This window comes from Nematolebias whitei, chromosome 13 (genome assembly GCF_014905685.2).
Source record: "Nematolebias whitei isolate Nwh7 chromosome 13, NemWhi1, whole genome shotgun sequence".
Lineage (NCBI taxonomy): Eukaryota > Metazoa > Chordata > Actinopteri > Cyprinodontiformes > Rivulidae > Nematolebias > Nematolebias whitei.
In genome coordinates, this window is record NC_056510.1 from 20487909 (window position 1) to 20511317 (window position 23409).

The window sequence follows — 23409 nt, forward strand, 5'->3', positions numbered from 1 at the left end:
TATATATATATATATATATATATATATATATATATATATATAGTGTTACATCATTTTCAACCCCCTTTTTGGCATCTGCATTTGGTAGCAGGCCAAACTGACAAAGAACATGCAGAATAATGTAGTATTTTAATTCCACAGCAGAGAAAGCTATGTAGTCTCTGTAAGTAGGTCTAGGGAAAAAATATTGGTACTGGTATCGGATATCGGCCAAATAAGTTTTAACATATCGGCAAATTGGATATCGGCCAAAAATCCAATATTGTGCATCCCTGGACAAAAACATTTTGCTTAGACTTGTTTTGGCTACACAACTCATGTCAGTGTTTTTCAAAGTAAAAACATAAACACCAGTAAATAAAAAGATGCAAGTCACCTTCTTTTGTCTGGGTCAAGACGGGTGTCTGGGTCTCTTTTGTGTAGGACACAATTTCACGTGGTGGGAAGTCCACTTGCGTGACTTTGGCCATTCCCAGCTTTGGAGTTACACGCCTAAAAACAGAACAACTCAAACTTTGCACAACATCAACAAGAAACAAATGACTTTACCAAAGCAGAGCAACTTTAACCATTTTCAGCTCATTTTCTAACATCGCTCACGTTGATATGAACTCCTAAGCTGATCAAAAGTAAGTAAATTAGTCTTTCATGCAACAGTCAAGAGTTAAGAATAGTTTAGCAAACATTGTAAATTATTTGTAATGTTATCTGACCTTTCTGCCATGGAGACAACACTGTTCTCATGGTCTGAATTGACTAAACGACTCTGACAGACAAAAATAATCATGCCATAGATTGAGAGAAGGGAAAATGACCAGGAAAGGAGAGAAGAGAGTGTCCAGTACCCCAGCTCAGAATCAGAGTGAAGCTGAAGAGTGGATGGGTCAGAGTCCCAATGCAGAGTCCTGATTAGTGTCACAGCAACAAGGCAGCATTAGTGACAAAGAGACAAGCAAGCACAAAAAAGGAGAGGAGATTATGTTAGGATTATTGCACACAGCATGCAGATTCAATATTAGCTTGTGAAACAATTACATTTACATGTTATCAGAACACACCGATAATTTGATCCTTATTTTAAAACTAAGCTTTAATCTCTCAGCATTGTAGCAATATGCATGGTGACAAATATGCTCAGAGTGGGATTAGAGGGCGTAACACGCAGCCTACGGAGCTGATGCAGCCCAAACTGTGTCACACCAAAGACTGTGAGTGTTGTGCAGCTACGCAACCCTCTGGGAGAAAACATGACCTCCATGTGTGTAGGAAATGGCCATGCTGGTGAGGGAAATGAGTCAACACATAGGGGGAACTGCTCACTCGGCCTGATGGGACACTGGGGGAGCTTGAATTTCAGCCCAGGGAAGGGGCTCTAATTAGGGGTTAAGAAGTCCCCCAGGCATCTCAACAGCCTGCTGTTTTACTGTTAATTTAGGATTGTTCTAGTTCAGTGGCACATAAATGAAATAAACATGCACTCAAGTTGGCATAAATTTGTCATCACTTGCAACAACTATTCTGAGCTGCGCTGAGTTTAAGCTCAGCTGCATGCTTTACAACGATCCATAACACTTGTGAAGCTGCAAAATGCACGGAAAGGTACAAAAAGGCAAAATATACAAACTTCTGCAGGCAATTTAAATGAAAAAAAAAAAAAGTGCTGCTGCACAACATGCCTACATTTTAAACTATCACAATGTAAACTTGTTATTTCTTATATTTAAAAAAATCCTTGTTACAACAGAAACTATATAATAACTGTATGGGCTGGACTGTAAGGAGATCTATAATGAAAGTAGGCATTTTGCTTCAAGGATACTGGATGGTGGTCACACGTGTATGCAGTTGTGTACTGTGGTTCAGACATTTTCACAGGTGTGTGTGTGTGTACCTGGGTCCTGCGGCTCCATCAGAGTCCTGGCTTCCTGCTTCACTTGGCGTCTCAGCCGATTTAGCAGTAGGAGATGTCGGAGGAGGGACTGCATTAGGAACAGTGTAAATTATTAAGCCACACTGTTTGCAACATGATAAAAGAAAGGCTTCAATAGTTTAGTTGTTGCAGTTGATAAAAAAATAATTCAAATCCTGATAGGGTACACTTTTCCACAAACACAATATTAGGAGTGAATTTTGTAATGTGTACGAAGCTCTAAGTTTAGCAGCAAAACAGATTACAGGAGTTGAACAAAAGCTGAAACAACAGCAGATAGGACTTTGATTACCAAAAGATAAAAGGTGTCCTAAATGAAAATGTTTGATGAGTTAAAGAAATCATAACCAAATATATCTAAGATTTTATTTTTAAAAAATGCCAGCATGATTTCTGAGTTGTCAGCTTCAGTGCTGTCATCTCATGCCACAGATTTGTTGTGGATCTCTTCTGCCACCTACTGGTAGTTTAGTAACAGTGCTCGATACCTGAGTCAACGCAGATGTTTACACCGAACACTGTTTTTATACTGCATTCATTTATTAGTGCTTCTTTCTCAGGCCAAAAGTTGTTTAAATTGTATTAAAAGACAGAATTATGTTTAACAATTTCATAAAACTCGTTTAGCAATACATGAGGAATACATTAATGGTGTCTTTTTTTCTTTTTAAACATTCACTTTTAATCTAATACTCAAAACTTTTTTATGTCAGCCAGTCAGAAACATTTTTTTATGTTAGCCCCGCGTCTAACCAAATTAGGTCTTTATACTCAGGTCTTAGTCATTCTAAAAAACAAGTCAATTAGATTTTTTTTTATGAAAGATGTTTCATTCATTCAAATTCATTTCATTCAAAAAAGTTTAATACGTTCTTACAAATTACTAAAATTAAGTTGTTTTTAGGGCATTTGAACCTAAAAGTGTAACTCTCGTGCATCGTGGACGCACCCAGCTAAGACTGGGGCTCTTTTAGACTGCTAGTGTTAATGTTAACACCCTGAGACCTAAGGCACAATATAAATAAATTCATAATGTAATGCAGTGGCTGAAATGTGAAATAAAACAGCAAATTAAGAAAATCATATTGTTGCCAGACTGGTCAAGAAGGGAACAGAGATATTTATTTAGACCCCCATGTGTTTATCTAATGATCACAAATTTAAACAGGCATCATGGTAGCCACATCTGGACACTCCATCCACAGGTAATATTAAACATACCAGCTGAAACATCTGTGATTATGCCCACACTCTGCAAAAGAGCCTCTGCTTCCCGTCTTTTTTTCTCCAGGTCGGAGTCATCCTGCTGCAGTGCAGTTTCTTTCAGCTGAAGGTCAGCCTGGACAAACAGTGAGCCAAGGATGAACCAAAGTGACAGACATCAAACTCAAAATGCGCACGCACACACACACACACACACACGTCTCATAGATGACACATTCCTCTGACAGATCGGTATTACTCCAAATAAATGAAAATAAAATTGACATAATCCAATAAACTGGATTAACAAAATTTCATGTAAGGTGTCACAGAAAATAGCAAATATTAACAAAATTGATCTCAACATCAGTCATACCAATAAGTCTTATGTAAAACTGATAGAAAAGACAAAAAACAAAGCCTAATTTATTAGAAAGCACTGAACTGCTTCTTTTTTAAGACAAAGTAAATTTTTGCTAACTTTTCACATCACAAGGACAACAAGTCACCACGTTTTAAGAAGGGAAAGAAAACTTATCAGTGGTGATAACTTGTAATATTCACTGAGATATTAGTTTAACATATACAAAGTTTCACTCGTTTTGATTCAATAAAAGAAATCCCATTTTTTACACAATTGTACCTTCTTGCGCTCCTCCTCCTTCCTTCTTTTCTCCTCTCGGATTTGTGCCAACCGTTGCTTCTTCCTTTCAAGCTCTGCTTTCAGCTCACTTTTGTCAGACATGATTCCACAGCTGTGTACAAACAAGACACGCTTTAGTTCCAATTCTAATCATTTTGGAAAATGTATTTAAGCTAAAATTTGTTCATATGAGATTATAACAAGAATAAGCATCTTCTAACTGAGAATCTCAGCTTCAGATCACCGTACGAGAAAAACTTCCAAACTTTAAGTCTTAGACAAAACAAGACAAATCGTTTGTTTTTTGTATTTTACTAAGTTAAGTATAAAAAAAATTGCAGATGATACATTTTTCTCAAGCACAAGTAGTTCAGGTGTGACACCAAATATGTCACAGTAAGAAATTTAAAACACCAAAACATTGTTTTTAATTTTCAGAATGATAAAGTACTGACAAGTCTTAAACCACCATCAACTTTTTATATTTTGTTTAAAGAAGCCAACATTTCTTGCAATCTTTTAAAATGGTCTTAGGACAAAGTTCAACATTAGGATTGTGATGCAATTTTTTTTTAAAGTTAGGCCAAAAACCAAAAAAATGAACATACTGAACATCAAACATATAGACAAAAAAATGATAAATGGTCTGCACTTATACAGCACATTTCTATCTTATTAAGATACTCAAAGTGCTTTACACTACAATCATTTACCCATTCATACAGCGCTAATAATCTCTACAAAGCTAATCAGAATCTGTAGAGATTAATCAGTGCTTTATCACATCCAAACACCGATGGGACACACATTGGAGGCAATGGGGTGTTCACTGTCTTGCCCAGGGACACTTCAGCATGTGACTGCTTGTGGAATTGAACCCCCAGCTCTTGCACTGGAGGACGGATGACTGCTCTAACCACTCAGCCAAAGCTGACAAGTAGTTTCGGTGTGACACCTGACACAATACTCTTACATACTCTTTTGTTGCTACACCAATAGAAGATGCACATTTCAGCAATTTGACATCCTTCAACTGATTCCTCTGCTGTATTCTAGCTTTTTCATTTTGTTAAACACATCCGTTTTGTACAAGAATATTAATTTGTGTCACTTAAGTTCTTGTCCCTAGGATTTTTTTTCAATTAAAAAAAAATAGCAACAGATTATTTGCAAAAACTGCCAAAACCAATGTGCCCACGGATCCAATTTAGGTTATTTCCTAAGATTACATGGCTTTTTTATATACTTAAAATAGTTTATATGTAATGTACCTAAAACAACAATAATCAACACTATTTTAATGTGTGAAGAATGAACTGAAAATGGGAAACAAAAATAAACAGTCAATTCCAAAAGTATTCGTCGAAAAACCTTCAGAAACCCAGAAAACTACTGTAAATAATTGCACAAGTCTTCTTAAAATAAAAACTTAAGTGAAGGATGCCCAAACCTTTTGAACAGAAGTTTAACAAAAGGACAAATTATAGCTACTATATGCTCACACATTTTTACTGCAGTAAAATCACAGTAGTCAATTTAAAAACAAGAAAATTTAAGAATTACAAGGAGGGTCTTGCATGCAAGTTGATGTTACTGGTTTGACCTAATATTAACTCACTTTTTCATATTATTTTACAAACAACTGAAACACGTCTCAAGTCTAATGAGTATGTAACATTTGTAGAAACAGTTCAGTGTTGGAATATAAAAATACACAATAAACTATTTTTTAGAAAACAAAACTTTTCACAGGTCTCTGTGTTTACATGTTGTTCAGTAACGCTAGCCGCTGAGCCCCACCCTACAGCTGCTAAAACCCTTTGTCCAGTTCATCCAGTAGGTGGTTTCTTTGTTTTAGGTACATATCTTCAATGATTTCATACATAAGAATTGACACTTCAACCACCGATAAGGTATTATCTGACGTAAACACGTTGCAACTGAAAGAAGGCTGTCAAGCGGCCTGATGCTACCGCTAATTAGCTTGTTAATCATGATTAGCCACGGAGCTAAATTAGCTTGACTACAATGAAAAATTGGTGGCAAGTGACACAATGTCATGTGTAGTTTAAGGTTATGCATTGGTGATAGCGTGTTTATTTTGTGCCACAGAAAACCAGACATTTAAACTTACTCCCCATCTCCTACAGCTTGAGAGGCTAAGTTTAGTTAGCGGCTATACCCGGATGCAGCGCTGTCATGCGATTTTAACGCTGCTGAAAGGTAAAAAAAATAGCCAATTCAGCTAAGAATAGTGATAGATAAATATCCCATGTTAAGCGAGTAACATTACAGCAGTCATAATAATGAAAAAACACAGAAAACAAACCTTATGGCAAGTGTTGTGATCACTAAAATCAACACAAAACAGTGACTCCCAACCCAACTACAGGTCCTGAGAAGAGCCAAAAAGTATCTAAACCATTTGACTGGACTAAGCGAAGGGGATGAAATGAAATAAAAGAAAGGAACCTTGTTGTTATTAAAAAAATATATATAAACATTTTTCCTTTCTGAAACATATACAATACAAATGCAAGGCACATAATGTTAATAACAAAATATTTATTATAAAATTTGGAGAAAACAGCACAACATATAGAAAACAGGAAATCTGTCATGATCACACTAGATGCCTTTATTTTAACAATATCACTATGATGCCATATGTAGGAAATAATTAAACAGACGAGAAACAAAAAAGGCTGAAAAACTATATGCTAACAAAAGTTTAGGTCATAAATGAAATATTATGACACAAATACAGTTTTTAAACTTTGACTCTCCATTCATTCAACCTTTATTTATACATGACCAGCGTATGTTGCTTTATAATACATTCATCATCATTGTATGTGTGTATGTATGTGAATTATGTAAAATTTTTAAATTACCTGTAATTTATTTATCATTCATTTTCAAACTGCCAAACTTTCTTGTAAACTTTTAAAAAGTGGTCGACTCAATAGTTCTTCGGTCTTGTGAAATGCTTTTTTTTTTTTTTTGCCTTTTCACTCATTTACATTACTTGATTTTAAATGTGTGCCTCTAAGTGTAAAAGTGGGGCACAAAAGAACAAGTGTCAGGCCCTAAATAAACTATCTACAGCAGAAAACAACAACAAAACCTAGCAGACCTGATATGGGACAGGGATACATCAATTGATCATTTACTGTATGTCAAGTCCTCAGCCAACAGCTTTTTAGGAATCCTCTTATTGGAGCTAAAACCCTTATTTATATGTCAAACTGTTTCTCGTTGGCATTTTTTATTTGATTCAACTAAGCAACAAAAACAAATTCAGTTTTTGTGACAGAACGCTAGTATGAATGTGCCAAGAAATCTTATTTAAAATGGCATCTTTGTTAAGCTCTGCTATGTGTTGACTTAACACACATTCATCGCTTGAGTTTAGGCACATTTTTATATCTGAATGATTCATAAGGCAGACTTAGAAGATTTAAATAAAAAAAAAGAGGAAAAAAGAATGGAGGCACTTCCTCTTAAAAAAGGTTGGGCACTGAACTGAAAACGAGTGAAAAAGCTGCGTTCTGAAGCGATGTGGGATCATTTGACAAACAAGCTAATTAATAAAGGCAATTAATATTTCTAAAAGAACTTTGGAAAATGTTCTTCACAAGCCCATATTTATGAAGATTTAAGGTTTACTTACATAAAAGCTTACATAAGTAAAAAATAAATGTGGGGTGTCTGGACATTTTGCTGCATTTCTTTTCGTTTATTTCACTTTTTTCTGTATATTATTGCTTATAATCAGTCAACCTGATTGTCTACCGGTGGTTTATTACTTCTCCTCCTGACATCTTCACCACTCTCAGCATTAGTCTCATCAGTCAGATCAGACAAGGCCGGACCAACTTTGGCATCCTCCCCTCCACTGTTGGTATGCAGAACATGCAGGGTCTGGTCACTGGGGCGTTTCCAAGACGTTCGAGTGGCAATCCAAAGGATGAGGGCTCCAAAAATCACCAGGAGGAGCCCCAGGATGTTGACAAAAACTGCCTCTGGTGGAGAGTCCTTATACTTGGGGTTAGTCCTTTGATGGAAACAATGGTTGTACTTGCAGTTACACATTTTATAAGCTTTTTTAAAGCAACATTTTTACTTTTGTTTTTAATACTTACAGGCCAAAAATGAGTTTCTCTGTGATGCCCAGGAGTGCCACGGCTATGACAGTGGTAAAGAGTAAAAGACCACTGTAGACATGGATGGGCATACATGCTGTTCTCCAGGACACAGGTGTAACAGGTATCAGGTACAGGCCAACTCCAAGAACAAGCTGCTCATTGAGGGAAAGGGGGAGAAAAAGCTTAAGATACTTTACGCATGACGATTGGTATTCATCAGTGCTGTCCAAACCACCAGAAAATGTTAAAACAATTCAACAACTTGAAATATAAACTCAGAATTGATTATTAAAGTGTTTCGTTCTTGCTGACAAAACATGTATTTACCTGTAGACCGTACAGTATAACAGCTGTAAGGCCTATCCAGCTGTGCAGACTGTACATGTTGGGAATTTTGGCAGCATTGTGGAAGTCAAAAACTGCCACCAAGGCGATAACAGCAAAAAGGAAGGCTGCCACATGCAAGCCTGCGTGGACGAACTTCATTATCAACTTGCTGCATTGCCACGTCCAGGGAAGCCTGTAGACGATTATAGCTGCAAGAGAGGATCAGATCAGGTTTTTTTTACATTTTCACTACCTGTTTCGGTGCAGTGTGTCATATGAAAAAGGGGACAAAAGAAGAAGCAAGACTAAATTCAGACAAAGTGAGGTGTTAAAAATGAAAACAGGAAAGACCTGGCTGTAGATGCATGATCATTCAGCTGGTCATATGCCAAGTTTTAAGCTAATATTTAATCAGGAATCACCATGGTGGTGCTAAAATGTCATTTTAAGTGTCAAACTGTGCTATCTTTGCTATTTTACATAGATTTAACTAAATAAATGAGACCAAATATAGGACCATTATGACATCCTGAAAATAATGTGCCTAAAGATCCACATTAAAATAAGCCGCCTGTTATGTTTCGACACAACACTGATTCATCGCTTAAGACACGACTATTGTTAATGCCAGAATGAGTCATGGGTCGGAGTTAAATATAATGATTGCAATGTCATGAAGACTAGATGAAAACAATTATTACAGAAACTTGAATAATTTTAAATGTGTCTTTAAATTACAAATTGGAAAGCAAATGCCATTTATGTTTTTTTTTTACCTACAAAAAGAGCCAAAGTGACTAAAAATAAGTCAAACATTAAACTCGCTGGACAAATTATTGTTGTATCATTGTGTTGTTTACCTACACAGACTACGACCAGCCTAAGTAGGTCAATTGCAAACGTCTAGCTTCCATCTTTAAATAGCTGATTCAGCTCGCTTTGTTTACACTGAGCGTGGACCCGCATCTCACAGTTGCAATCTGAAAAACCAATGGAGTAAACTCATTTAAACTGCATCGTTTGACATAGTTCATAATCAACTTTATATGTTTGATTTCATACTTTTCAGAGTACCTTAACAAACAAAACAAAAAACATTTCTCTGAAAAGGTCTGGTCTAAAAATAAGCACAAAAAAAGCAGTCAAAATCCAATCATAGTGACTACTTGAAAGCAAAATATGAACAACTCGACTCTTTTGCACATCACTCTGGTAAGTTATTTGCTCTTATGCAACTCCTAAGTCCTCCCTCCCCCAAACTTCTTGTGTAACTTGACGTTTTGTTTACATTCTTTAGGCAGCTTCAACTTTTCTTTTGCATAAAGTTCTTCTTAAAATGACGGAGAGAGAAAGACATAGTGAGTCATCCTACCTGTGCCCTGCAAGAAAACAAATCCAGTGACAACCAGCACAGGATGCCAGTTGAACTCAGCCAGACTACCATCCCAGCCCAGACCCTCCTTAAAGTGAAGAACCCATCTCAGCACGAATATGATGGCGACGAAGCCCGCAGCTCCGGCAGCACACAGAGCCAGCAGGAAGTGCTTCAGGTTCTCCATCTCTGCAGGAAGAAGCGTCGAACAGCAGCTGGTTCTGACCAGATGTTCACTTGCACAGACTAAACAAACTCCAGCAGCCTGCAAAGGAAGAAGCGTGATCACGTGACCGGCTGCTACGCAAGAGGGGAGGATAAGTGTTTGAGCTCAGACCGCGGTAAAGTTAGTTTTACATTGGACGTTAGATATATTCGAGCTCCGCGGCTTCAGCGGGGTGTTGCTCTGGTCGATCCGCTTCAGGCTGTCTGATTTCGGTCAGCCGCGCTCAACCTGCCCCTACTCAGAGACGTAATGGTACGCTTAGGGACCGTCAACAAATAATCGAACGCAGTCACTCTTCAGAAACACTGCAGAAACAAAAAGCAATATATTTTACATGATTTGCCCCACTCACAAAACTTACACCAAACTACTCTCCAAGATGAGTCAGATGAGGCACACCTGTTTATTTTTTATGCATTTCATAATTTTACCTAATTTAATATTTCATAAATCAGACTTTTTGCTCAATAGCGTCCATGTCTTTTGATCCACGCACACAAAACTTACACCAAACTACTCTCCAAGACCAGTCAGACGAGGCACACCTGTTTATTTTTCATTTTTTATGCATTTCATAATTTTATATTTCATAAATCAGACTTTTTGCTCAATAGCTTCCATGTCTTTTGACACATCATGTGTGTGGTGGGTCACATGGGTGAAACCCGTGTGCATCGTCTGACTAATCTTGTAGAGTAGTTTTATCTAAGTTTTGGGTGAGTGGGGCAAATCATGTACAATATATTGCTTTTTGTTTCTGAAGAGTGACTGCGTTCGATAATTTGTTGACGGTCCCTAAACGAACCATGACGTCTCTGAGTAGGGGCAGGTTGAGCGCGGCTGACCGAAATCAGACAGCCTGAAGCGGATTGACGAGAGCAACACCCCGCTGAAGCCGCGGAGCTCGAATATCCAACGTAAAACTAACTTTACCGCGGTCTCAGGAGGACAGACGTGTATCTTTGTGCTTGGTCTCCACCTCAACAGAAGCTTTTAAACACTGTCCTCTGTGTAATGACAACAGCAGTGAAAGCCTTTAATAAAGCAGACTGGAGTGTTGTCATTGTTGGAGGAAGCTGAGGGTGTTCCAGTGTCTCAGTTTGGTAATTGAATGGTCACTGCAGGCAAAATAAAGTTAAGTTGTACAACTTCAACTCAAGGAAAAAAAAAAAGTCTAAAAATTAGTCATTTTGAATTCAGTGCTTCTTATTTTTCAGCGCAATATTCTGAAATTGTTCTACTATTATTTGATGCAGCTGTTCTGATCCAACCCCTCTAAAATACTCTTTAAATGTGTTGGTCTTTTTACTGAGCTGTTGCCAACTAAATACATTCAAGTCATTCACCAGTTGCCCCAGTTTCAAGATGTGTTGCTGCCATAAAATTAAATGGACCTTTTTTTTTTCCCCACAAAATGGTACTATATCATAACATTTACTCCACTATGAATAAAATATGGTCTTGGGAGATTAGCAAATCATTGCATTCTGTTTTTGAACATTTTACACAATGAATCTGGTCCTCTGGATGGATTATTGTCTTATAAGCAGCATCTTCTAGTGGATTAACCAAGTTGCTGGTGACAGCCAAAACTAGTTGTTCGCATGCAAAAGGAAGACCATCAGATGGTTAAAGTGTCCTGCTGTTTGGGTTTCTCTTCTGCTTTCAGGAAGGCTCAGTAATGTTATCTGTTGAATAAAATAAACATCCCTTTATCATTGCATTACTCAAATGAGCCACAGTGAGGACATGAGACCTTTCAGCCCAGTTTACTTGCAAGGGTAGTGTCAAAACAGGCTCACACAGATGTACAAAAACTACATGCTGTTGAGCCTCAGTCGCGAGATCTGCGCAGACAAAGAGGGAAAGCTGCACGTTCTGATAACGTGTCGACCTCGCTTCTGATAGGCGAGATCAAGACCTCTGCTTTCCTGCTTACAGACGAGAAGGACTTGGAGTTATCAGAGAGGAGGCCCCGTGCGTCTTCTGCAAGCTCCCCCCTGAGCAGACAACTCTGAATGTAACATTAGTAAGTGATAACACAGTAGGTGATAAAAAATAAAATACATTCGTACGCATCCTTTATGATTGCTGTCATCACGCTTTGTTAAAAGTCAGGTCTCTATAGTAAATGAGTCCCGAGGCTCAGTGGGATTAACCTGTATAAATAAAGGTCGAATGAAACATCCATGACCTTTACCTGAATTTTCCTGACTACATCAACTAGTTTTTTTTTTTTCCACCAGCAGGTGCTGCTTAAAGGAATGAGTTGGTTGCAGCTCCTCAGACTGAAGAAGTCTTTTGGATAAAAGACAAAACGTTTCAACAAAGATGAATCCATCCAGAGGACCTGACTTAACCTTGTTACATTTATCTTCCTGGATTATTGAGCATGCATAAGTACATTTACACAACTTTTTCAGAATTAAGGTGTTACTATTAGTTATGTAACCATTTTTAAATGGGATCTTCTGGCCACCCTTACAAGGTGCTTATTGTAAGCACTATTTCAAAGTTGCAAAGTACCAGTGTTTACTAACAAGAAAAATGCTTCTAAATCATTGGACTTCATAGATAACAATATGCAGCCAATGTAAAAAAAACTAACTTAAAATATTCAAAAAAGCTCTTAAAAGTAATGCTCCAGACAATTACAGTAATCATGTTTGTTTTTAAAAGAAAATATTAAAAAGGTGTTTGAAGTGTTGTGCACCATATCTGTGTGTCGACAGGGTAAATGAACATTGAGAAATGTGTGGGATGCATTTACAAAAAGTAAGTTTGTGAAAGCCGTATTGTTTAATACACAGGGTAACAGTTTCAGCACTCTTGTATTTATATTTAATATGAGCAGCAGATATTCAACCCCTGTTGTATAAACTCATGATGGAAACACACGATCAAGAGAGTAGCAAGAAAATACATTTTAATAGAGAAGTCCAGAGGTTTGACAGTTTTATAGTTTAGGAGTTTACAAAATCTTATACAAATGTTATTCAGTAAAAAAAAAAAAAAAAAAATCAAATAAAAAAATAAACCAGCCGCTAGGGAGCACAAGCCAGTGCATCTGTAATGTTCTGTAGAATGGTAATGTTCTAACAAGTGAGGAGAGTGTGACAGGAAGATGGAAGGAGTACTTTGAGGAGCTAATGGATGAAGAGAATGAAAAAGAGATAAAAGTAGAAATAATAGAAGCTGTGCACCAGGAAGTGGGAAAAATTAGTGAGGGTGAAGTCCAGAAAGCTCTGAAAAGAATGAAGTGGAAGGCAGTAGGACCTGATGACCAGTGGAGGTTTGGAAATGTCTTAGAGAGTGAGGTTTTTGACTCAAATATTCAATGGCATATTTGAAGGTGAGAAAATGTCTGAGGAATGGAGAAGTGTGCTGGTTTCCATTTTTAAGAACGGGTGATGTAAAGAGTTGTAGCAACTACAGAGGAATTAAGTTGATGAGTCACACAATGAAGATCTGGGAGAGAGTTGTGGAAGGAAGACTTAGACGAGAGGAGACTATTTGTGAGTAGCAGTATAGTTTCATGTTGAGAAAGAGCACTACCAACACCATCTTTGCTTTGAGGATGCTGATGGAGAAGTACAGAGACGGTCAGAAAGAACTCCATTGTGTCTTTAGAAAAAACATACAACAGAGTGCCGAGGGAGGAGTTGTGGTATTGAGGAAATCTGGAGTGGAAGAGAAGTATGTTAGACTGGTACAGGACATGTATGAGGACAGCAGGACAGTGGTGAGATGTGCTGTAGGAGTGACAGATAGCTTCAAGGTGGAGGTGGGATTGCATCAAGGATCGGCTCTGAGCCCCTTCTTGTTTGCTCTGGTGATGGACCGACTAACAGATGAGGTCAGGCAGGAATCCCCGTGGACTAGGATGTTTGCAGATGACATTGTGATCTGTGGCGAGAACAGGAAACAAGTGGAAGAGAACTTTAAGAGGTGGAGGTGTGCACTTGAAAGAAGAGGAATGGAAGTCAGCTGTAGTAAGACAAAGTACATGTGTGTGAATGAGAGGGAGGCTGGTGAAACAGTGAGGCTACAAGAAGCAGAGGTCACAAAGGTGCAGGACTTCAAGTACTTGGGATCCACTGTCCAGGAAAATGGGGAATGTGGTAAAGAGGTGAAAAAGAGAGTCCAGGCAGGATGGAAAAATGTTTCAGGAGTGATTTGTGGCAAAAGAGTGTCGGCAAAGGTCAAAGGACAAGTTTACAAGACATATATTGTATGGTCTGGAGACAGAGACATGGACAAAAAGACAGGAGAAAGAACTGGAAGTAGCAGAAATGAAGATGATGAGGTTCTCCTTAGAAGTGACAAGGAAGGATACGATTAGGAATGAGATCATCAGAGGTACAGCACAGGTTGAATAAGGACTCGTTGGAGAGATGTCTACAGGGTGACCAGGGAACGCGGTGGAAGATGTTTGGGCCTCTCTTCTCAAACTGCTGTCCCTGCAACCTGACTCCAGAACAAGCGGCAGATAATGGATGGATGAATGTATTGTGAAAAAGAACATCACAAAATATTAAAAGTTTTTATTATGTTTTCAAGTGGTGAGGGAGTCAAGGGAGTGGTGGCGCAGAGGTTAGAGAAGGTGAGCCTGCGATCAGAAGATCATCGGTTCAACTCCCGGTACAGACAACATCAAAATGTGGGTGGGATAGGTGAAGCACCCACACCTGCCTCCACCCTCATTTGCCCCACTCTGGTCCTTTGAGCAAAGAACTTAACCCCCACCATCTGCTCCCCCAGGTGTCCTAGATGACAGCTCTCTGCTCCACACAGAGGGCTGTGGTAGCTCGGTGGTCTGTGGTTGCATCAGGAAAAGCATCTGGAGTAAAAATAAATGGCCATGTCTTCGAACGACTTAGTTCGCTGTGGTGACCTCTGAAGAAGGGAGCAGCCGAAAGAAAAAAAAAAGTGTTCAAGCACTTTTCAGCCACTGCAGAACCAGTTATTGTCTGACTGTCCTGAGCTTGTAAACATGGCAGCTGAAGCTGGTCTTTTTTTGTTCAATGTGAACAATTGTATCTTTGTCAAAGCACAACACGTGCGGAAAAGTCTGGAACAGAGAACAAAAGAACTCAGTGTGTTATTCAGACGACTTAGAATAGTGACAGTTTTATAAAACACTCACCTCATCCCAAATTTCAGCCAGATCAATCTTTCTTTGCAACGTCCCTGTCTGGTTGTCATGCAGTTGGATGTAACCACATGCTTCTTCTTCCTCCCCGTTAGTGACCACTGCAGCCAGAAGGTCAAGCTCGTCCTCACACTCCACCAATCGGAAAGTCTGCATTATCAAACAAAGGTTTGAGTACTACACATGTAACAATGTAGCTGTGCAAAGCTTTTTTTTAAATAAAGATTTGTTTTATTTCTTCTTTTGTCCCACCACCCTGTGTCTAACTCCTTTATATAACTAATTACTTGGAACAAATTTAGTGTTCTGATGTCAAAGTTCAAACTTGTTTCAAAAGACATTTCAGATTTATCACAAAGTATAGGGAAGATACATTTTGTAAATAGTTTCATAGACAAGATTTTCATATTTTCTTTATTAATTTTAGAATGGCATGTGTTTTTGCTGAATTCAGGACTACAATTATGACTGAGGCTATAAAACCCATAAACCTTTTCTTTTGTTGTCATCTTACAAAGATTTGGACCAATCAGAATCTGTTACCTATAGAAAAAGGTGTGTTTCACCAAATACAGCAGCTCAAATTACTGGCTTATTTGATTTAACTAACTGAGTGAAATTAAAGTGTGTTTTTAATTGAGACAAAAATGCTTCAGCCGATATCTTGATAGGGATTTCTGGGAGTGTCGGACCCTTTTGCAACAGTTTATACAGAAAACCTTAGGATGGTTTTGTAGAAAAAATAAATACAAATTAAAAACAAACACACAAATAAGTAAAATTTAAGTGAGACTGATGCTAAATGTTGTTTTTTTGAATGGACATCAAAGTAGCACTATATTTGTTTAGTTCCTGAGCAATTGCAGTCAATCCAACAAAAGAATACCCCAATTTAATTACACAACCCAGCTCCAAATATTTTACTCAGCCAGTCTTCTTGGCTTGTACATAGTTTAATGTGTTTAGACCAAAGCATGCGGTCGGTTAAGCAGCAGAAATAAAAAAGCCAGCATGTTGGTACCTCTTGACCTGGGTCATCATCCAGCTTTTGAAATCTCTTCTTCACTGTACGTCCCGATGACGTGACGGTGACTTCGGAGGAAGGCTGCAAAACATTCAAACGTTCAATTATTTGAGTAATAAAAAAAAAAACGCATTAGCAACTCGTTACATAAAGTCCGTTAAAAAAAACCAACAACATTACATTTGTCTTGTTTCGATCGATCATCAGAGAGAAATCCTGTAGGATCTTCGATGGCAGAGGGCTGTTTACCTCACCCATGATTTTTAGGACACTTCAATACAAAAAGTAAAGTATGATTATACAGTACATATCAGTGACGAAGAAGAGCAGACTGTGCAGTTGTAAATAGTTCGAAGCTGACTGGAGCACTCACTTCATTTTGGTAGGTCCGATGTGGATGATTCTCCTCGAGTCGGCCGGGTGGAAGAAGATTGCGTCACTCTCAAGACAGGAGCAGCTCATGTTCTGTATTCCATTTGTTGCCTAATTTTCACAAAAGTACATTTTTAACACATTTATTTTACTCACTTTACAGGTTTAGCTCAGATCTTTTGAAGTGGGATTCAGTGGAAAGGTTACGAGTAGTTTTTATTGTACGTTACCTGTTATTAAAAATCTTTTTGAGCAAACTTAGTTTGAATAAATATTTAATTCTGATCCAATGAGAAGGGGTGCTCTGCAGACTGAAAGTGGGTGTTTTTAAACAATAGGTGTTTCTAAAGGGCAAACACTGATTGGCTAGCTGAATTTGCTGGCTCCTTAGGTAAGTTACATCAGCTCTTTTTTTTTTAATTGACGGTTTCTAAGAAACAGTGTTATATCTACTGTAAAACACAAGAAGATTCTCTTTTGTTCTTGGGTTGTACCTGACACAGGTTGGCTTGAATCTGGTCTGGGTACAATGAAATATGAAGCATCTGAAGCAAAACCTGCTCCCATTTGTCAAAAAGTCTGGTCTCAATTAAAGGTCACGAGTCCTCTAACGAGATAATGGCCCAAAAAAAAAGCTAAAAACAACATTTGCTCTTTAGAAGTGTCTTCTATGAGATCTGATTTACGAAAGGAGCTGAAACATGGAGTAGGATTGACCTGTAAAATGTGAGACAGTTAACCAGTAAACAGAAATACCTGCTCCAGTTGCAGAAATCTTACAGAAACTGACAATCACTCATCTGCAGTGACTGATTTAAAAGGTTGAACAAGAAAATGTGAAGTTAAAGGAAACATCCTTTGTCCCAAAGCCAGTTTAAGTATCATTATTATTTTGGTTACTTTATTTTTCTTTCTTTATGAATTGATTTGAACTATTTTCACATTATTCAACAACTAAAATGGATTTTTTTTTTTATGTAATGGCTAGGTATTAAAAAAGAAACATTTAGTCCTCTTATTTTGAAATGTAACCGGAAGTTCTGTGTTAAAATAGAGGCGGAAAGAGAAGGTATGGAGACGCCGCTAATGTCGAACTGGCTAATACAACCTGCCTGAACCTCTATGCATTACTGCTTCGTGTCCCCCCTAGCATTTTGTTTGTATTATTGATGTTGATGACTGGTTAACAACCAGAAGATTTTTTATGTATTATAATTTTCAATAATTAAAAATAAATAAATAAAATATGCCTGCCGTCTTCTGATACCTTTGTCCAATCAGGTGTGGCCCTTGAGTAACACCTTCCGTTGGGAACACCTATTTGTCTGCAGAGATACCTACTTGGATCCAACTGATGAGCTAAAAGCTTGTCTGAGTGGAGTCAACGTCAAGTGGATTGCTGACATCTTATACATTTCATAGCAAACACCAACACCATTTTACAAACTTGTGCACCGCTGTCAGTTTCTCCATTAGTTATTCAAGTAAAAAAATATTTAGGGGTAGAAGTCTTTAGGCACATCACAGTTCAATCACAATTATAGGGCTGCAATGATAAAAATTATTATTGATGTCTCCCCCCCCTCCCCCAGTATACTATATTTACACACACAACTATGTGGAGGTGAAAGATGACTGTGGTTTAGCTATTTAAACAAATTTCAGGTCATCAAAGTGTTTAAATGACAATCTCCCATGTGGCATTGAAGAGCACGATTTACTGTTTCTAAATTATAAAAATTCTACCAAAAAACAAAACAACAACACAATTTAGCAAAGTTTTTACACGTTCATAATAAACTATTGATGTTAGATATACGATAATGTGTTTTGTAAAATGTAGAAAGATTTCTAAAAAATACCAGAGTGCCATCCTTGAGTGAACAGATGTGGTGAGTCCCCCTCTGATTTCGTTGTGGTGGAGTGTAAATGAAGTGCCACGGGTAGCCGCCAATCTGGACACCGTTATTAGAGCTTGCCTCAAAAAGTACCGGGAGAGAATCTGTGCCATACAACAGAAGAACATAGGAAGTTTGTAAAGTAATCATTCTTGCTCACCATTGCCAGGTACGCAAATTTAAATCTATTAAAGTGTTTCAACACCCGAGCTGTATTATAAATTACTAACCTTGTTCGTGTGTTTATAAAATAAAAAAACAAGTAACTAAATTAAAGTCACAGTCACACTTTTGACAGGTTCAGATGTACTGTTTGTTGTATCCAGCTCAAATACGAATAATAAACTTTGAACACAAAAGATACTTCTGGTCTAGACTCACCGGTGATGTGAATATTAAGTGGGATGCCAAATGGAAAATCTCCGACTTTTTTGCCTCCAAGAAGTGAACATGGCTTTCCCAGAGTTAATGTTTCAATTAGGTACTAAAAAGAAAAGGCAATCCAAAACACCACATAAATACAAATGCAAAGAGCAAAGTGAAACAAAAGGAAAACTCTTAGATTTTCAACCAAACTATTAATTAAATGCAGGTTCAAAAACAATAGTATTGGAAATGTGTTCCATATAAATACAAACCCTTTGGACAATGTGTTCAAAGCTGTACAGTCGCACTTTTTTGTTGCTGTACGACACTGCGAGGACCCCCTGAGACATTACGACATCAGTAATGCCACTTCCAAACCCCTGAAAGAAAATCGTTTACATCTCAATACCATTCAAATGTCCTAGGCAGAATTAAAATGCTAAAACAAAAGTCTGCATACCTTTGTGTTGATTTCGAAAACACCCACAAGTTGTAAGGGGAAAACATTAAAAACAGCCAGATACACAAATGTATTGTAAGCGATGCCTGCCTAAAAATAAAAAGAGAAAAAAAATAATCACTCAACCTTTCAATACATCATAAAACATCTTATAGCACAACCAGCTAAATAACCTTTTTATTTAAATATGCATAATACCTTAAGTTTAACAAGTCTAAAAAAAAAATATATATATATTTCTCACAAGTTGTATGAATATGCTTACTAGAGTGCATTAGTACCTGTCTTCCTAAAGGCGTTTCTTTGTTTTGCAATGTTTTAATATAAAATGTTTCTTGAGAAGCATTCCACCCGAGATATCTACAAAACAAAACAAAAGATCCTTTAAGGTTTCAAATATTAAAATAAATAACTAAAGTTGAATCAAATAGATTACAGCCCCTCAAGGTACTTGAAATTGTAGTGTGCAGAGAGGTAAACACTTTGCAGCTCTTTCCCCGTTTCGGCTGAAAAACGACGGAGCCAGTTATTGGATGTGAGCGTCAAGAGGCTGGGGAAATGATCTGAGGTGGAGGGTAATGTTTTTTCCTATTAAAAAAAACCCCAAACAAACAAGCAAACAATCAGTTAAAAGAACATACCCAATATCAGTTTGTCGTGGATTGTTAAACTGTGTTAATGGCAGGTAGCGGCTTCATAAAAACCTTGTGAGAAACAGTTTTACTTACAAGTGGACTCTGACAAAGCAGGGCATCTTTAATTTTCTCCTGTTTGGACCTCTTAGACAATCTGTACAAACAATGAGGCTCAGCATGGACACTGAAAATACAAGATTTAAGTTATTTTACATGTTCTGCCACGAGCCTTTTCATGCATTGCATTATATAATCGATATGCAAAAGTATTGATGTTTTTAAACAAAATCTAAAATGTTCAAATGTATTTCACTTGTGGATGGATATACGTATATTATGAAAATTGCCCAACTACCTAGGCCAGTCTGTATGATTTTAGAGAGAGTTGCAAACTGTAAGAATAATCTTTAATTGTGCGATGACAAAATCAGCTGCAATAAACACACAATTTCCTTGCTCCTCACTTTCAAAGCTACTATTATGCCTATTATTTAAACAAGTAGATATATTAACACGCAGAGCATGAATGAATGATACCTGAAATATGATGGCCTACAGTTTATTTAGGCAGTCCTTTGCAATACTGATAATGCTCATTGCAGTGACAATAAAATTGTGATGAAGTGTGCAGATCTTAAGCGTACAAGGGTCTATACTTAGAACAAATACAACACTAGTATATAGATTAAAATAGTAAAAATATCAAGACTATACTGAAAACAGTTCAAGTGTAATATCTATACTCACCAGCTGTAGCAGTTCTGGTAATTGTCAAAGTAGATGTTCCCATTCTCATACATTATTGATGACTTTGAGGTCTTGCTCCATACTTTAACGAAAGCCCTGCTGTCCTAAAATGTGACAATAACCATGAAACGTTATTTTTAAATAAAGATTAAACATTCCAACGCACTGTGCGTTTGATCACCTCAAGGAGGATGTCTCTAAAGAGCTTCAAACAGCGTCGGTATAAACTCCCAGCATCTGCGATTCCTCTGCTCCTCAGGTTTAGAAGCTCCGCGGCGTTTACGATGCTCTTCCTCCGGCGTGGCGCCATCTGCAGGTCGCGTTGTGCCCTACAGGCGGAGCTGATCTCACAGCGACACAAACTACGACAAACAGCAGGTAAGGACTGTGTAGCTCAAATGTTGTAACTATTTCGAGTTTTTAACTCTTTCGTGTTTAACTAGTTCGATTTTGAACGGGTGGCTAGGGAGAGGGCCCCCGGGCACACAGGAACCACTTGAGCATCAGCAAGGTGCTATTTATAAGAGTGAGATTGTTGCAGCACCTCAGGCTGAAGAAGTATTTTGGATAAAAGACGAAACGTTTCAAAAAGAAAAAAATCGTCTAGAGGTACTGAATTAACTTGTAAGTTGTAACTATTTGGTAACCGCTGCAGTCCACATGATGATGTGCCTGATAGCATGGTATCTACGATACAACTTTTGAACCATGACTAGTCGTTAACATTTTTATATGTGTATCTATCACAGAGATGAGAAATTTGCGGTACTGTTTGTAATCAAATCGTTTAATACCTGGAAATGAATCTCCGTTTTCAGTGACGTTGTGAAGGAAATTAGCAGTTAGCTAGTAAGTTTTTTTCTTCAAATCGTCTTCTTCTACGGAGGAATTAGGCGCACACTACTTGCGTCAGAACTACAGCGCCACCGGTCGACGGCTGCTGTGTACTACAAACACTTGTTTTCCATATTTTTAGCTCTCCAGTTTTAAAAGATAAAATGAAATACAATAAATAGGACGCATCTTAACAACATTGAGAAAACACTTTCTGTTAAAAATGAATAGCAAAACAGGAACTTTTTTTAAATCTTGTCTAAAAAAAGTTGCTAACAAAATTATTTTTGTTTGCTCCAAACAAAACAATGTATTTATATATTGTACACTTATTAAGTACTTTGCAGATTTACTGTGCATTGGGCAAAAATATAAAATATAAAATTTGACAGTAATAAAAGTAAACACAGGCGCCTCCAAAAATGTTTTTTTTTTTCTTTTGTGTGTGTGTGTGGATATTCATGCTTTATTCTCCTCCTTTTGTTATGCTTACTTTTTCTGTTTTGACTATTTGTACAACCAAAAACTGGTCCTGGTGAATTTTTTATTGGGTTTTAATAGCTAAGGCTTTTATTAGCTTTTATTTGCCCTGGCTACATTGATGCTGTGTGCAATAAATGAACTCTTACTGCTTTTTTTTTACAGAAAAATGCATAAAAAGTGGAGCTTCTCTGCAGCCAAACTGGCTTCTGTCTACTTTAAATTGTCTACCAGATTGAAGAGTTCTGGTGTAAGACCTAAGTCTCCACTGGGCTCACGGATTCTTACCAGTCCAGATGACATCTTTAATCACAACACGTGGTTGGTGATATAATATCTTGGTAGAAAAAATATGCAAATGCTTTTTGTTTCTACTTTTTTAGATGCATTAAAAATGCTTAATAAATGAGCACACAACAGATTATGAACACTCATAAACTGTTACTGAAAGTTTACATAACTGTTGTTTAAGCAATGATTTGTCCATCAGGGATCATGTGCAGTGGACAGAAGAGGAGAAAGAAAATGCACGGCAGAAAGCAGAAGAAAATTCCAAGATAAGACTTCCTTTAGCAGAACAAGGCATGAATACATTCCCTCACACAATGCTGTAATTTATAAAATTACATCAGACTGGGTTTCATTTCAAAATAAAGTAATGACATTTTTCCCGAATTCCCTTCATTCAGGTAAATTTGACACCAACGCCTGCCAGTATTGGGACACGTTTTATGAGCAGCACCAGGATAAGTTCTTCAAAGATCGCAGGTGGCTGTTTTCAGAGTTCCCAGAATTGTTTCCTTCACATTCAGAAGAAAGGAGCTCAAACGCATGTTGTAGCAATCACCAGGCAGGAATCTCAATTCGTAGTAGATCCATGACAGACACGGAGACGGGAGACCCTGAACACAATGACCCCATTCACCACCGCCCAACAACAGACCTGTTTCATGCTCAGGAAGCAGTGCAGGAGCATAATGAAGCTGCTACACAGACCTCTTCTTTCCCAGGACAACATGCATCTTTCAGGATCTTGGAGGTTTTAAAATAAATCACATTTAGTCATTCATTTTGAATTGCTTCACTTAGTTTTTAGATATCCTGATGCATGCTCAATAATCCAGGTAGAAAAATCCAAAAAAGTTCAATGTGGTCCTCTGGACATTCAAAAAAACAAAAAACAAAACAAAGCAAAAAAAATGTAGAAACGTTTCGTCTCTCATCCAAGAGACTTCCTCAGTTTGAGGAGCTGTATTCAGCTCAGTCTCTTAAATAGCACCTTCTCAGAGTGGATCAACCAGTTTTGCTGCTGACAACCAAAACCAGCTGCTCACATGCTCAAGAAGGACCATCAGCCTAACAATGGATCATTAGCACACTGATGGCTGTTTACTGTTCACAGAGGGCTGAGTGATACTAGCAATCACAGCATTGTAAGAGGGAGACAGTTGAACCCGGAGGCCTCCACCCCTGTTTAACAATGGACGATTCCTTTTCACAAAGATGGCCTCCTTTACTTCTCTCTCAAACCATCGTTCCTCTCTGTCCAGGATGTGAACATCTTCATCCCTGAAAGAGTGACCGCTGGCCTG

The 23409-nt window shown here is 37.8% G+C and overlaps 4 protein-coding genes across 5 annotated transcripts in view; 1 reads left to right on the forward strand and 3 right to left on the reverse strand.

Annotated features, from left to right (window-relative positions):
• LOC119419142 (dynein, cytoplasmic 1, intermediate chain 2a) overlaps positions 1-6177 on the reverse strand; it is a 19876-nt gene extending 13699 nt beyond the window's left edge. Inside the window, exons 1-6 of one of the 2 annotated variants that reach the window (XM_037686444.1) lie at positions 6106-6177; positions 3777-3888; positions 3152-3269; positions 1892-1979; positions 846-905; positions 377-492 (exon numbers count right to left, since the gene is read on the reverse strand). In XM_037686444.1, the coding sequence (XP_037542372.1) occupies positions 377-492; positions 846-905; positions 1892-1979; positions 3152-3269; positions 3777-3878 (484 nt within the window). In that variant the 5' untranslated portion in view covers positions 3879-3888; positions 6106-6177. The remainder of the gene's footprint in view (positions 1-376; positions 493-845; positions 906-1891; positions 1980-3151; positions 3270-3776; positions 3889-6105) is intronic. The other variant, XM_037686443.1, reaches the window with a different exon arrangement.
• Positions 6178-7503: 1326 nt separating this feature from the next.
• Positions 7504-9876, reverse strand: LOC119419143 (cytochrome b reductase 1). Its single transcript, XM_037686445.1, has 4 exons — positions 9624-9876; positions 8252-8460; positions 7922-8076; positions 7504-7833 (listed from the first exon to the last, which is right to left on the reverse strand). Exons 1-4 carry the CDS (start codon positions 9808-9810, stop codon positions 7551-7553), a joined length of 834 nt encoding a protein of 277 aa, XP_037542373.1. The 5' UTR covers positions 9811-9876; the 3' UTR covers positions 7504-7550.
• Positions 9877-14697: 4821 nt separating this feature from the next.
• On the reverse strand, positions 14698-20813 carry dcaf17 (ddb1 and cul4 associated factor 17). Its single transcript, XM_037686446.1, has 14 exons — positions 20685-20813; positions 20504-20607; positions 19850-19940; positions 19573-19709; positions 19403-19481; positions 19122-19211; positions 18934-19041; positions 18677-18779; positions 18260-18399; positions 16399-16508; positions 16206-16296; positions 16023-16106; positions 14996-15151; positions 14698-14920 (listed from the first exon to the last, which is right to left on the reverse strand). The coding sequence occupies exons 1-14, from the start codon at positions 20811-20813 to the stop codon at positions 14813-14815; spliced, it is 1530 nt and encodes a 509-aa protein (XP_037542374.1). The 3' UTR covers positions 14698-14812.
• A 15-nt stretch (positions 20814-20828) lies between these two features.
• mettl8 (methyltransferase 8, methylcytidine) overlaps positions 20829-23409 on the forward strand; it is a 7390-nt gene continuing 4809 nt past the window's right edge. Inside the window, exons 1-4 of the mRNA XM_037686157.1 lie at positions 20829-20881; positions 21983-22138; positions 22308-22399; positions 22507-22856. Coding sequence (XP_037542085.1) covers positions 21987-22138; positions 22308-22399; positions 22507-22856 — 594 coding nt within the window. The 5' untranslated portion in view covers positions 20829-20881; positions 21983-21986. The remainder of the gene's footprint in view (positions 20882-21982; positions 22139-22307; positions 22400-22506; positions 22857-23409) is intronic.